At 37.9% G+C, this 16,805-nt stretch overlaps 1 protein-coding gene across 1 annotated transcript in view; it reads right to left on the reverse strand.

The window, feature by feature from the left end:
- LOC124162241 (nose resistant to fluoxetine protein 6-like) overlaps positions 1 to 16,805 on the reverse strand; it is a 149,870-nt gene that overhangs the window by 27,675 nt on the left and 105,390 nt on the right. Inside the window, exons 3-5 of the mRNA XM_046538706.1 lie at positions 7,208 to 7,416; positions 2,031 to 2,125; positions 1,049 to 1,245 (exon numbers count right to left, since the gene is read on the reverse strand). Coding sequence (XP_046394662.1) covers positions 1,049 to 1,245; positions 2,031 to 2,125; positions 7,208 to 7,416 — 501 coding nt within the window. The remainder of the gene's footprint in view (positions 1 to 1,048; positions 1,246 to 2,030; positions 2,126 to 7,207; positions 7,417 to 16,805) is intronic.

A 16,805-nucleotide genomic window follows, 5' to 3' on the forward strand; every position in this document is an offset into this window, starting at 1 on the left:
CATACATAAGTGGTGTCTTCCGGTTATGGCTCCTTCCCGGCCACCTTGAGCCCTCTTGTTAATGTTTACTCTGAGGAGAGGAGTGAGATGGACCATCTGTCAAACATAAACGTTTACGCCTAGCATGATACGACCTTCACACTAGAAGGACGAAGGGTGGTTATTTTTCACCTCATACGATTTCTTCATTTCAACGTTTCTAAATTTCTGCACAAATTTACACAAGAATCGTGATACATCACGGGATAGTGATACCCTCCGCAATGTTTTTGTATTATTTTAAGAGCTTCAGCTGGGACTTACATTGTAGGAGGACGAGAACCGGTAATTTTTGACCCCCTTTTTGGTTGAACTGCCAGACTTCACTGAAATATCTTAGAGAGTGCCTCAATAATGTATGCAAATCCACACAATTTGAATATATCTCGATAATATAACACAAGGGTCGAGAAAAAGCGGGGGTGCCGACTTACAAAAAATATTGGGGGGGCCCAAACCGGGGATCTTGCCCAAGGAAATTTTATAAGTAGTGAGTTTTAAGTTTTTTTAAGCATTTTAGAAGACTCATATGATCAACATTAGAACCCTGATAACTCGAATCTCGATATCTGGACACTCTGGGGAAAATCTACAAGCCTGACACATTTTTTCCTCACACCCATAACGAATTTTTGAGGGGGCTCGGGCCCCCTCAGGCCCCATGGAGTCGGCGCCACTGAGAACAAGTCATTTTAAGAAAAGGTGGGATTATAACCGATAATAATTTCAAGATACGAAGCAAATATACATACTTGCCTAGGCAAAAATAGTAGAAGGAAATATTCATTCCAACAAGATTGAGTACCCAAAAATATGAGAATATGATATTTAGGTCTATAAATAATGTTTTTATGCATAAAAATTCAGAAAAATTGAAATAATTAAAAAATAGAAAACAACAGGGGCAAATTTTCATCCCCATAATGCCATTTTAGGGTGTAAAACAATATCTGTCCTTCTCGTGTGTGGGTAAAGGCATGAAATGAGAGAAAAGGTTGTGCGGACTCACGGCGATGAGGATGCTCTTGTTGACCCAGGGCTCTTGGGCGAAGGTGAGGACTTTGTGAGTGACGACGACCCAGAGGGTGCTGAGGAAGCGAATGCCATCGATGCACTCGAGGGCGCCGGGCGGCGCCTCATCCGTACTCATGAGGGCGTCCCAGTTTGACGGCGCAGAGAACGCCAGGAACACCCTCGAAGCCACGCCTGTACACCCACGGAAAGAGAGAGGAGAGGAATAAGGGGCCGAATATCCATCGGGAAAAAGCATTCCAATCCCAACGCGTGAGCAAAATGTGGAAAGCCAACAGTTCATTTCATTGAGAAATCATATCGGAGCAACTGTTGATCAAAGTATAAGGTAATATTAGTGCCCATTTTATTGGCAGTATTATTGTGCACAAAGAAAACAAGTTATATGGTCAAGATATTTTTTGAAATCATATTTGAAGATGAGAATTTAATCTTAATAGAGTGTACTATTACAAAATTTACTGACAGGGACAAATGGTCGGTTTTAAAATATATTTTTAACAAAACTATTGTGACTATAAATTGGGTTAAATTAGCAAATTTTACGAATGAAATTTCATTTGCCATTACTAAAGTTTGCCAATGAAATATTCATTTGCTTGATAAATGATAATAATAATGGCACCAAAAGAGGAAGATAATATGATATAACAATAGTTTTAATGTTCTCATCTAGACTATCTCTATTATTAAGAACTAAGATGTTTGCTTCATAATTTTTAACTTGATTTACATGTATAGGCTTGCAGGTTTCATCTAGTTGGGTGGGTTTCCGATATTGTTTTATAGGGAACCAAAGCAGGAAAAGAATCCCAATTGACAAGTTTCATCAAGAATTAGTTTTCCAGCCACTAAATATTTTTTAAATAGTAAAATTGAAGAAAAGAGAGCTCATTATTATGCAAACCTCTTCCAAGGTTGATTTTAAGAAAGAGATGAAAAACATCGTGTCCACTCACCGTCCCTCCTGTCGAGATCTTTTATTTTCCTCCTCCTCGCCATGTCGTACGCACTGCTCGCCACAATAACCACCAGAAAGAACACAATTGCACCACTGTAAGAACAAAAATTAAACATGAAATCATTTCCAATTCAATGTACGGCGTCAGATAACCCGGAAAACCTAGGGATTTACAGAATGATATTGAAAGTGGTATTTTTTAACTACAAATGCAATGCGTGCAACCATCTGAGGCGTTACTTTATTGAACATCTTTTATGGAATCAATTTGAACAATTCAGTAATAGTTATTGTATTCACAAAATTAGGGTAATGGGTCTCATGACCATAAAATAAATTATTTTGTGAGCTATTTACAAGTTCAAATTAAACAAAAAATATATATTTCGGAATATGCCTCAATAGTACATAATCAAATATTAAAATTAGCAACATGTTTTTAAAGTTAATATTCTGTTAAACACAACTGTAAAGAATCAAAGGAGAATATTGAAAATAATTGATACAGATGGTTTCAGCTATTGCTGTTACACTGACCCAAAATCACTGTGTACTAATCATAAAACATTGACAGTGAATAAAATGCTAAATTGGCTCATTACCATATAGAACTATTTCAAATATGAGCACGAAATTAACTGTAATAATATATATTCTATTGCTAAACGCAACAGTCGTTTGTTGAAAACGTATCTTTTCAATAATATGTATGTTAAAAGTTTGCTGAAGTATGTTGTACCTTGTTGTTAATCACTCTGTGTAATCTAAAATCTTTGGCCGAAACTAAAAGAAAAGTGAAGTAATGGTAAAAGCGTAAAATTGTAGCTTCTTTAATTAACCTGTAGTGTACAAATTATATTAAATTCTCCTATTTTGGTTTCAAATTTCCAATAGCTTTTTGGGTCAGAGTATTTTTGCTTTTTTTGTAAATGAAATTGAAATTTGAAATGTAATATAATAATAATAACGTTTATTGTTCCACACAAATAAAAATTTTAAGAAATACATGGCTACAGGAACATAGGTACCCCTTTGGAGTTAATACTCCGCTTAGGGGTTACCGACTCGTTCTTCAGTTAGAGTGCTTTTGTGCATATTACACAAAAAAATTTACCATGCTGGATCATTCGTACTGAGAAATATGATTGTATATGAAACTCCCTAGCATATGAAACATATTTAATATGTAAACGTAATATATATAAATAAACATATAGAATATGAAATCACTAACTAACATAAAACAATCATTGCATCTCATTCCATTCATCACAATACCTTGTTCACCTAAGCAAATAAATGTGATATTTTCATTGGGCCACCATTGGCTTAGAAGGACCAAGTTGTATATGCAAATAAAGGTAAGCCATTATTTTTATCGTTATTATTAAAAATTACGCAATAGAAATAATAAAAAATTACATGCTGATCATGTGTTTTAAGCTATTCCCTTTTTCTGGACATATGTCTCCGTATCTCATAAATCTGACGCCTGGACCTGTGCCTGAGTTACCTAGAATCATTTAAAACTTCATCGTAATTGCGTATGACATTTAATCAACACAAGTGAATGTAGAGATCTGTTTCAGGGTTAATTTGGTGGAATTCTGACATATTAACAGATATAAACTTACTGTAAATATTCCAAAAATACTTTAATTTCCCTTTTAGGATCGGATAAAATACATTTTTCGATACAGTCAGGTGACTATAGTACAAAATGTATTGAAACCCGTCGTGGCAGAAAAACTAAAGTATTTTTGGAAAGTTGCAAATAAATATTAATTTACCAAAAAATAGTGGAAATGTATTTATCTATGTATTTCTGTAATGTCAGGAATTATTTGTCTTGTGAGTGATGAGTTGGCACAAATTATCTTGGTATTATATTAGGTATGTATCAATAAAGGCACTAATTATGGTTATGAATGTTCGATGGTTTCGTTATTTTCTACTTTTTTCGGAAAGCATTAAGTGGGGGCAACCTTTTATTTGAGGCGTACGTGCTAATAGGAAGAAAAACGAAGGATAACAACGTGAATGTCACAACGGTTTTGCCATTGGCAGTGAACACCGCCAATAAAAAAGTATTCTGTGCCAAAATTGTTGCCGATATATTCTCTCTTCAGAGTATATGTGCCGGAAAACAAAGGGACCGCGGGTGTATTCGTAGCCTTGGCAGCAATTGGCGTTAGCATATGCTTTCTCGGGTCCGGCGCGATGTTTGCTGAAACTTCACGTCCGGGCTCGTGAGTACGAGGGTGTCCGGGAATACGAGCATTGAAGAGTTGATAAAAGTTCGGCATTGTACGATATATTTTTCCTACTGCTCGAGAAACGTGTCCACACAATGGTGTATGGAGAATAACACGATTGATCATCTTCGAGTCGCTTCGAAGTTTTCCTTCGCGAAGATGGAATGCTTATTTTGAGAATTAAGGTGGCCTTTTCAGCGGGGGTTTCCTGTTGATTCAGGTGGGTATAATTCGCGAAAATTGACGATTTTCTGCGAAAAATGACGCGTTTTGCAAAAGATGACGCACCTATGTCAAACAGAAAAATAAAGTTCATTCGGTTTAGCTTTGATGAAGCTTCGTAAAATTCTGTAGATGTTGACGGAATAAACAAATGAAGCGTTTGAGCAGTGCTGCTAATTTTGAGAAACAATACGAGTGTGTCTCCAATTTTCATATATTTCCTGTACCTTTAAAAGCTATGGCTGCGACCTAACGGTATCCAGGTCATGTTTGGATTTTATTTTGGCCTTTGTAACATATTGCCAGGTAACTTATGCTGTAACAACGGTGTTCCTAAAGATTTCCAATGATAGTGCGGAATTCATTCAATTTTCACGGTAGGATATTCACTCGTATGTTTCTTAATAGGAGTGTGTCAAATATTCCTGAGGAATGGTATTGGAGCTTGTAGTCCCTACTAAAATACACAAATAAATTGCGAACGGAGCCGTATTTAGAATGCTTTTGTAAGCACTCGAATATTTTGATGATTAAAAATCGTGTTTCTTGGTGACTAATACTGCTCTACACATGTATTCTTTTGATCACCCAAATGCCTGTCTGATTGCTTGAGTATCTTTGGGTGTCCGGGAATACGAGCATTGAAAAGTTGATAAATGTTCGGCATTGTACGGTATATTTTTCCTACTGCTCGAGAAACGTGCCCACACAATGGTATCTATTGGGTACTGAAAAAAATGTTATCAAGTAAATTTTGCAAATAATTATCTCAAACGTTAACTTGGCATTTGCCTGTAAATAAAGGAGTATGGAAGATATATGTATCTCTACTCCCTACTTTAAATGCGTTGCTTATTTTCAGTGTACGTACATCTATCACAACACATTTCGTTCTTGGAAAACAGAAAAATAGCATCCAAGCTGCAGGAAATGGCTTTGTATTTATTCAATGCGTCATCCAGTTGTGGCACTAGGTGCGTGAAGAATTCTTCGGAAGTATTAACGTCAATTTAAAAATTCTCTGTAGTTTTACACGAAATAATTGAGAATCACTCGAATAATCGCCAGTGAAATCAGCAAGTAATCGCTTATATTTATGACATTCAGCGAGTAATTTCAATTTTAGACAGTACGAATGTAAATTTTATTTTTACATTTACGTGCTGTGGGCGTCACGAATGCCATGCAATTTTGAATGCAATTGAAATTGTTTCTGTGTTTGTACATGATACTGCCAGGACCAATTAATAGAAGAATTTTTGACGAAGTCGGGAAGGATAGAAGTGAAAAGGAGACATCTTTGAATAAGTCGTAGGGGCGGAAACGCAGGTGATGAGGCAGGAGTATGAGTATTGGCAGGATGCATTCGAAATATGGGTGAAGGTGAATTGAGTTGCTGAGATGGACGAAGAAGAAAAGGAGCGTTAAATCGATAAACTTGGTGGGTTATTATTGGAATATTAATAATCAATTAATAGAAATTATTTAATATTATAATGATTATATTATTAAAATTAATATTATTATGAATCTTCGGGAGGAGATAAGAAGGAGACAGTTGGTATGGATAGATCGAGAACTACGAGGAGTGGAGATTAAAAAAGTGAAAAAGGTAACGGTACTGTTTGAACCAGAAAACATTGAAAGAGAGTAGCATACATGGATGGAAAGCAGAGAACTAAGCCTTCTACCTTGCTGATGAAGGAAAATCAATATGATCGCAATTTTTAGGAAAAGTGATGAGTAGTCTTCTAGGATAAACACCTTAGCTGTTTGAAATCTACATGTGTCCATAACGCATTAAAGGATCTCCACTACACAACATTTCATTCTACCCATGAACCCTTTTTTTTTCTTCCCTACTGTACGGGTAATGTCCTCATAAACCTGAGCGTATGTAGGCATATCATTTGCTGATATTGTCCTCAGAAAATTGAGCTGGGTGAGTTTACTGAGCGAGTGCGTGTTTTTTCTTTTCTTCTTTTTATTTTTGGTGCTATGTTTATATTGATTTACCTCCTTTTCCTATTTACGTCTAGAATGTTTATATGTGCTCCCTCCCATATCGTCGTGCCTTATAAGAGGTATACTTACGGGTTACCCGAGGCCTACTTAACGTTGCTCTTAGCCAGAAATTTGCTGCGTTAGGGGTGCTTTGGTGGTATAGTCTACACTGGCAAATTTTGTCAATTCCCACAAATTTGAAAACCGTATATTTCATTGAATTAGCTTAAAATTTCGTTCGATTAATATTGAAATCGTGCTGTCTAGGACAGCTAACCGTAACGGACATAGATAAGGATAAGATAAGCATTAGGTCTCCGTATCCGTTTATTTTCGATATTCGCACGATTTTTCGAAAAAATTAATCTTTAAAGCTCTAGCGATAGTTGTTAACATTATCCAATTTTAAAAGAGTTTCGAATATTGAAATAAATAAAAGATCGTAGCTCTTTTCCACAAAATTATATTACAATTTCTTACAAATATCTTTTATTTAAATATGTCTAATTTCCACCAATTGAAGCCTGAAGCTGTTGAACTTATTCAGCGTTTCGAATCTTTGAACGTTAAATTTTAATGATTTTTAAAGTTAAAAGAAAGTCTGAGCATGAGTGTGTGTGGGCAAATTTTCTCCTATCGGGGGGACCGAAGAAGTCCTCAAAGCTCCCCCCCTGGCTTAGTGCCTGATACTTACATGACAAAGTAGTCCGCCTCGTGCACCTCTCTCGGCTCGTCCACATAGCACGACTCCGCGTTCACCCTTGCCTTGACCTTGAGTCCGAGGGGCTCCGCGATCTCGTCCACCACCTCCTGCATGGAAGTCTCCAGGTCCTCAGGCGAACACGATGACGGAATACACGCCGCCCATTCCACCAGCGAGAAGATCGGGTAGATGGGAGGACCCTGAAGGGGAAAAAAATCTACATTTAGGAAGCTTTTTCTTATCTCATCATTTCTAATCTCATGGTAACAAAAAAATCAACACTGTAAGAATCTAACTGATAACTTCAGGCTTTACTTTGTGAAACCTCTCCATATTGGAAATAAAGAAATAAATCTTTGTAAAGTTCACCACTATTTAATTATGGGCACGACCCGGGTTTCGTAACGTGGTTACATCTTCAGGTGTAACCACGTAACGAAACACGGATCGTGCCCATATCGAGGCCTGTATCGGGGGGAGGAGGTATGCCTCGAATAAATGACAAGTACCAAGTTATTAAGTTATTACCAAGTTAGTAAGTTACTTGGTTATGTACTTGTTAACCTGATGATGTAACCAAGTTACGAAACCCGGGTCGTGCCCATAATTAAATAATAGGGAACCTTACAAAGTTTTATTTCTTTATTTCTACTGTAAGAATCAGCGCTTTTAACTGCTAAAAATCGACTATACTACAGCAATTTTTAAGATTGACTCTTTCATCGTTGATAAATGATTGATTGAGATAATACAAAATTGAAAGAATTAATAACAATAATTAAATAATAATACAGTTACTTATGCCAAAGATATAACTTTGTAAAATTCATGAAAGTCTTTAACAAACAACCCTATTTTAGGCTTTGAATGCCTCTCACCACGTAGGTTTCAATTTAAAGGGTACATTTACGTTGTCAGTGAGTAATGAGCTGAAGAGAACAAGGTCTGTCGCTTAATAGTGTCCTAAAAGGAGTCGAAATTTGTAAATATTAGTAAATCATTCCAAAGAAGTAGAAAAATGTCTTTTTCTGTCATTCCTCGTATTCACTCTTCGGACTCGTCCACTATTATTTTGTTGCGAACCTGATACCATAAAGTTTACAATGTGTTTTGCTACAAATTCTTCAAGAATTTTAGAAATTGGTGTATTTTAATTAAAAAAAAGTCTGATGTATTTCTGAAATATTATAAATATTTTACTCTTTTAATATTGATTTCATCAATAAAATTGGCGATTTCCTTGATCTATTTGGAGCAATAGGAGATGCATTGTTGGACTAGAATTAATTTTTTGTTCCAATGGAAAATTTGCGTAAGACAGCTCTAATTTATCCTTTGAATGCCATTCACCCCGTACATTACAGTGTACAGGGCTTATTTAGGTTGTCATTGATTAAAGCACTAAAGAGACCATTGAATTTCACGTTATAGTGTCCTAAAAGGAGTCGAAATTTTTGAAATTTAGTAAATTACAACATAAAACAGGAGAATGCCTATCTCGTCATACCTCATATTCACTCTAAAAACTCACCTACTATAAATACATTGCCCATCTGCTAGTATAAAGTTCACAACGTCTTTTACTACAAATTCTTTAGAATTATAGAGACGGGTGTACTTTAGTTCAAAAAGGATGAGATGTATCTGAAATATTATCATTTTTTTACTATTTCAGTATTGATTACATCAATAAAATTAGTGATTTCTTTGATCGATTACGTTGCAATAGAAAATGCATTGTTGGACTAGAATTATTCATCATTCTGATGGGAAAATAGCGTAAAAGCCATTAACAATTATATAGTTTTATAAAATTTGGTGCTTTCCTGGCGTACGATGTGGATGAATTCTTAAAGGGATTACCACGGGACCTGTTGGGTGCAATTATGGAGTGCTTTTAACTCGTACCGCTATTTCAGATTAAATATAATCAAGAAGTTAATCGTCTATATTTTTGCAATAATTTAAAGTCTATGATTTTCCTTGATCAACAACATAATTCTATTTGTACCCCATACCTCTCAAATGTTGAAGTAATAGAATTAGTAATGTGCGAGATTTGAAGTAAATTTATTGGACTAAGTATGCCTTGTTGGATGAAAAAAGTACTCCCTCGATTATTCGTCTTAATTTAATTCGTCTTTGATATTTCAGGTGCTTATTTTTTCAGTTGAAGTTAGAATCAATTGATGTCTAGAGTTTTCTACCTCATCTTGGTCGGAAACAGTTTTCAGAGACCAAATCTATGCGTAATAAATGTTGGGAAATTTGTACATTTCATTGTTGAAATTTAATTTCAAATCTATGAATTAACCTATTGTTAGCACTGCTAATGTTCACCTAGGTGATTTAAGATATGATTTAAGATATGAAGCAAGGGAACTTGACGGTTTATTTTATATTTTTGATTAAGAATGCTAATTTAATTGAAACATTTTAAACAGTTTTTGTTGCGAAAGTTTTATTTTTTATTGATTAAATTATGATATTGAAATAAAAATTCACGGTTGTGTGCCTAATGGGGGAAAAACTTTGAATGGCCTGGGAAAACATTTGAACTGATGAAAGAGATTAAAATACTAAATGACGGCAACGGGACACGCGATATCGTTGAGCTTTTGACAAGCTGCTATATTCTTCTCTGACGCACCTCCGTATAATTTATTCAATTGCTGCCGACACAACGTTTCGGGAAGTGACTCGTTTTCTTCCCTCAAAGAATTATCTTAAAAAATAGTAAAATGAAATCATGGATATCTAGACACTATTCATGATCTTGTGGCATATGATCGCATATTCCACTCAGATATTTTATAAATGAACTATTCGAAGGGAACAGAATTGGAATGCTGACCTGAAAATAAAACATAATTGGTTAACAAGGCAGCAGTATGAGGTGTTTCACAGTTCGATTATTTTTATTTGATAAAACTGTTTCGGTAAATTGCCCTACTTCATTAGCCATGACTAAAGTAATGTCTATTTCAATTAACCCTGACATACCATTGGTATTGTACTATTATTTACTTCATTAAAATGAATAAACGGAATGACCTTGTATAGAATTCATTGCTAACATGTGGGAATGAATTCATTAACCCTGTCCCGAATTCGATGAAATACATACCGAACTGATGAAGCATAGACTGTTTTGCCTTTAATTATATAGATGCCATCAGCACATTGAAGACTTTTATTTCCTAGCTCCTATTGTCTTCCCATGCGCTGAGTCATGCAGCGTTTGCAGGTTTGCACGGAAACCATGCTCTATGTCGGACCCATCTTCATATGTAGTATCGTTTATTATTGAGTCATTCCTCAATGAAAGGGAACGGTTCATTTGCTTAATGTGACTTCAAAAACAACCATGAATGGCCTAAAAATTCGATTATTAAAACAGAGGAGTAAATAAGTGTAGTACACCGGATAAAGAAATACAAATGCTTTTAAATAATAGATGAGCTAACGTCTTTGGTTTGCTTAAATTTAAACATTTTATTATGCCCGTAGGGTAAATAATTGTTGTTTCTTTTCCATTTACTGTCGTAATTTAACGAGACAGGTGGACATGAATTGTAGTGCAATGCCGAGGTCTGCTAATGATAGTGGAGCAGCGAGGGGGGGTTTTTGGGGGATAACCCCATCCCCCAGAGCTCAGAGGAATTTTTAAGTTTAATCCATTTTACTTAATTGTATTAATATTACATATAGAATAGTGTAAGGATAATTAAAATATCTCCCAGAATGCCGTAAAACTCACCATTTTGAACCATTTATCTTCATTTTTTATGGCGAAAGGCCCCGCACCTACCGCTTACCCTGGCGGGTGTACCATACCCCCAGGCACCCCAGTATTAGTTGCGCCTGAAACCCCCCCTAGCTTTTATTCCTAGCTGCGCCCCTGGCTGATGAAGTAGTTTTTCATCATCATCACTAGTCAACAATCCTAAAGTTGGTTGACGCAGCTTTCCACTCAATTCTCTTATCAGGCAATCTTTTCACACCTTCGAATTACTTCTCTTTCACATCCTTCTTTACCTGTTTCATATATATTTTATTCGAGGTCTTCCTTTTCCGTCCTTGCCATCCACTTGTCCCTCGACGATTGTCTTCATCAGTCCATCATGCTTCAAGATGCGGCCTGTTAGGTTGTTCTCTCTTCTTGTTAAGGTTTTCATGAGGCTTCTCTTCTCTCCTACTCTTCTTAACACTTCCTCATTACTATCTTTGTCGATCCATTTGATCCTCATCATTCTTCTGTAGCACCAAATTTCGAAGGCCTCTATCCTTGCTTTCTCCGATGCTGTCATTGTCCATACCTCCCTTCCATATTGGAGCATACTCAAAATGTAGGCTCTTATAAATTGTTTCCTTACTTCCATATGTAAGTAAGAAAAATAATTTTTCCCCTCCGTAGATAAAATCCATTGATGATCACCGTACCAAAGCTTCGGGTTTAGGCCGTCAGGGATCAGATGTTTCGTTTGGAGCATAATTTCAAAAATCATGAAGATAGTTTTCATACATTACATTCCTTGTTAAAAATTCCCAACGACGAAGCACTTCTGTTTGACCAGTATTTTTTCGCGAATTACTCCTCTCTAGCTTACGACATAATCTTAAAATTATCAGGGTGTATAAAGTATACCCTTGTAATAATTTTCCTTCATCTACAATTTTAATGATTTACCTCAGTATTTGCTCAGATTTAAAATTTGTAATATTTTAAATATAGGCTAATGTTGACGTATTTCATTCTTCATACCCTGCAAATAATATCGATAAAGTAATTTTTAAACTGCTCACATATACTAGCTAACTATAGCAGATTTTAGTGGAGAACTTCATCATAATGATCTTTGGATGTTGATTAAAAACCTTGTAAATTTTACATTAAAGTGTACTCGCTTATGTAAAATTTAGAAGGTTTTTAATTCAAAATGAATCAATTTGACCTAGTCTTGCCTCAGACTATTATCAATTTCAATCATTGGATTGCAGATTGTTGATAATGATTGTAAGGGCCAATTTTTAGGGGAGTAATTTTTCGCGAGAGACAATACGAGTGGTCGAGAAGCAGCAATACGCCCCCGTAATAATTGTGTTCTGCAACGAATCATGAATGGCGCTGGGGCGGAGCGGGGACAATGATAGCGAGCGGCGATGTTATAATTTGGCATCGGCGGTGGGAAGGCGGCCGTCGTCGGAGGACGCTTCCAGTCAGTCCGGATGGGGGAATTTTGCACGTGCGCGGATCCATAATACGGAGGAAGGCCGCCAGAGGTCATTGCGTGGCCTACAAAAATCCCCGACGCACTATAATGGCCAACTTTCATTCACTTTCCCTACACGTCTCTTCAGGTTTTTTGTCGCTTGGAAAACACTCTCCCCTCTTTCGTCTTTCCTCTGCCTTTCCTCAACCTATCCTTTCTACCGAGGCTCATTAAAGCATTTCTTATCAGGGTTTGAATATACATGTACCTACGAAAATTTCAGCAATAATCCTTATTTATTTCCAACTTCCCCATAAACAGCACATATAAGCCTTTACAACGGAGGAATTAACTAAGTACGACACGAACATCCATGCCCTGGATAAGGACCACCTACCCATGCGGGATTCGAACCCGCGATCTACGGTTTGGCAGGCGAGGACTTTACCCTACCGCCACCGAGGCCGACAAACTAACGCTAACGCACAGAAGTTAAATGAACGCCGATCGAAATAAACTTCGTCGTTTCCATTTAGGCTTTTAATTTTATTTCACACGACTCTTTTCACATCTCATTGTCGTGAGTCTGTGTACTACGCAGGAGCAATAAAAGGGACCATGTTGCCGACGAAAGCGAAGGGAACGGGATTGAGTTGAAATATAACAATTGAAAGGGTGAGAAGCCAAGGGATACAAGTGATTTTTTCCTCAACAAAGTTAGGTTAAGTTAATTGTTAGAAGAAATACACAAAAACTTGGTTTCCATGGGATACGATAATTTATGTACCTAAAACTGAATAGAAAAGAAATCACTCGTACACCTTGGCTTCTCATCCACTCATACATAAGTGGTGTCTTCCGGTTATGGCTCCTTCGCGGCCACCTTGAGCCCTCTTGTTAATGTTTACTCTGAGGAGAGGAGTGAGGTGGGTGGTATATGGTATTTGGAGGAGGCGACCGACAGCTGAGGTCATTTGCGCCATGAGGGAAGGGTGTGGAAGGATGGGTGGAGAGAAACCCGGCGTCGGCGTTAGCCTGCTTTTAACGAAAGGCGCCAAGGGGCGTCCCATTCGACGGACGGAGTGTTGCGCTTGAAATGTCCTCCTCACAACATTCAAGCAGGGATCGGGCAGTCTCTGAAAATTCTTTGCCACTGCCGGGAGTTGAACCCGAGCCCGCCGGGTGGGAAGCCAACATTCTAGCCACCACACCAACCCGATCCCGAGAGGAGTGAGATAGGCTAACTGGCAAACATAAACGTTTAATTCCAGCATGATACAGCCTTAACACTAGGAGGACGAAGGGTGGCTATTTTTCACCTCATACGATATCTTCATTTTAGCGTTACTAAATTTATGCAAAAATTGACACAAGAATCCATGATCCATCGCGGAATAGTGATACCGCCCGAAAAATGTTTGACTTATTTTAATAGCTTCAGCTGCGACTTACATTTTAACCTAAGAGGACGAAAAACGGTACATTTTGACCCCCTTTTTTGTTGAACTACATCTCTCCATTCCTCTTTCCTTTCGGCTAACCGTTTCATAGCGACGTATTTCAACTCTTTCACATCCTTTATATCCTGTCCGTCCCTTGCCCTTCTTCCCATCCCCATTCAGTTATCACTACCATATCTTGTTAGCAGAGCGTGATTCTTGGTATAAACTCGCCTAATATATTACCAGAAATGCACTCCTGGGACAGGGAATCAGTAAAAATAAATACACCACCTTTGCTTGACAAGAGCACAACACAACAATGCTTTATTTATATTTACCTCTCTACAAAAGTAAATAGATACCAGTAGTGACTATGCAATTCCTATACTTGCCGCTAGATGGTGTACCCATCGGTATAATCGCAGCTGATATCATATGATCGCAACTTCCAACACCTCCCCTCAATCATTTAAATCAGCTGATAAATTACATACAGTAATTGAACAAAATTTACACGTTAAAAAAACAGTACATTCAAATCACAGTCAAAGTACAGTCACAAACAAAAAATATTCAAATCAAACCCAATCTCTGAGTGAGCATCTTAGTCCTCACACCCGATAATATTTTTGTCAAGAGATCAGCTAAATTATTTGACGACTGAACATACTCCAAAATTATTGTCCCTTCTTGTACTAATTCCTTCACATAATGGAACTTAGGTCTAAAGTGCTTCGTTCTTTCAGAGACATTAGTTCCTTCAGCTAACTTTATTGCTCCCATGTTATCAACACAAATTTTTATTGGACTCTCTACAAACTCTCCCACTCCTAATTCCTGGAAAAAATACTTTAACCATGCAACTTCTGTACATGCTTCATACAAAGCCATGTATTCTGAGTGAGTTGTAGAGGTTCCGGTACAGCTCTGCTTGTGGCTCCTCCAAGATATTGCTGCACCTGCAAATATGACTACATAACCTGTGATGCAAATTCCATCTTGAGAATTATTAAAATCTGCATCCACATATACCTTAATTTTTTCTCCAGTTCTTACATAATTTAACTTATAATTCCTAGTACTCTTTAAGTACCTCAGTACATGTAAAACATTTTTGCCAATCCTTATGGCTAGCTTTCTCACAATATTGACTTAACTTTGAAATGGCAAATGAAATATCTGGTCTAGTTCCTCCTGCTAGATACAAAATACATCCAATCCCTTTGCGATACATGTAGTTATCAAAAATTTCCTCCTCACTTGGCTCCTCTCTGTCCTTTGCATTTTGGTCCAAAGGACTCGCCACTGGCCTACAGTCACCCATACCAAACTCGTGGAGTATCTCATCTACATACAAACTTTGGTCCAGTGTTAGCCCACTTTCCTCTTTCTTTGCTGACAAGGACAGAATTTTTGTCACTTCCCCTAAATCTCTTATTTCTATCAGTTCTGATAATTCAGCTTTAAATTTAAGAACAGCCAGTTTTTCACCAATGACTAATATGTCATCCACATGAATACCTAAAATTACAGTTTCCCTCCTATACACACACTGGTCATATTTGCATTGATAGAATTTCAGATCTAAAAGAATTCGATGTAGGAAATGGTTCCAATTTCTACCCGACTGCTTGAGACCATACAGGCTCTTTTCTAGTTTACAAACAAAATTTTTAGGATGTTTCCCTTCCATCAAATGCATTTCTAGCTGCTCCATATACACAGGGATGTTTAATGGGCTGTTCAGGTAAGCTGATATTACATCAACTTGATGTATTACCCACTGTTTCTCAATTGCTATAGCCATTAGTAATCTAAGACATCTTCTCCTCATGACTGGGCTAAATGTCTCCCAAAAATCAACCCCTGCAATTTGCCTAAACCCCTGTGCAACAAGTCTTGCTTTGAATTTTATAATTTCCCCATGGATATTCTTTTTAAGGGCAAATACCCACTTACTGCCAATTACATTTCCCGCCTCAGATCGTTTAACTAAACTCCAGGTGTTCATCTTCTTGAGGATAGACAGCTCCTCCTCCATGGCTGCCCTCCATTCAGCAGCCTGTGGGCCACTCAAGGCCTCACCTATAGAAGTTGGCACGTCAATGAGGGTCCCTTTCCGCTCTCCTTTGATGATCATGCAACATGGTAGGCGGCATGGTACTCTTGGGTTGTGCTTCCTTCTCGCTTGTCCCCCAAGGGCTGGATTGCCACCATCGTTTTCGTTTACCTTGGCACCCTCCTGGTCATGATCGTTCCCGGGTTGTTGCTCTATTTCTCCCCTGAGCAGTGCCTCCCCTGGATCCGGCGCCTCCCTGGATGGTGTCTCTCCTTCATCATCCTCTCCTTGGCCTCCCATTAGTGGTGCCTCCCCTGGATACACCACCTCTCCATCATCATCCCCTGCTCGGCCTCCCCTGAGTGGCGTCTCCCTTAGATTCGGTGTCTCCCTATGTCCAAACCTTGGTTCACTATCCACTTGGTCTGTTCCATCTTTCTGCATTTCAAACATTTGTGGAGGCTCAACTGGGTGATGCTCCATCTCCTGTGGCCTCATAGGAAAAACTGCTTCCCTGAAAATTACATCTCGTGCCACAATAACTCTTTTCTCCTTTAATACCCAGAGTCTATACCCCTTTACATCGTCTTCATACCCCATCATCATACATTCGACTGCCCTGGCTCCAAACTTCCCTTCTTGGCTCAGTTTAGGAATCCATGCCCACGCCCGACACCCAAACACCCGCAAGTATGAAAAATCAGTTTCTCTCAGTGCTCTCCCTTTCCATATCTCCAAAGGTGTCTTGAACCCCAGAGGTTTAGATGGGCATCGATTTCTCACATGACAAGCAGTCTTCAAAGCCTCCGCCCAAAATGCACCAGGCACCCCCGCCAGGATCAGCATGCACCTGATAGTGTTGCACAGTGACAAGT

The sequence above is a fragment of the Ischnura elegans genome, chromosome 7 (assembly GCF_921293095.1).
Source record: "Ischnura elegans chromosome 7, ioIscEleg1.1, whole genome shotgun sequence".
NCBI lineage: Eukaryota > Metazoa > Arthropoda > Insecta > Odonata > Coenagrionidae > Ischnura > Ischnura elegans.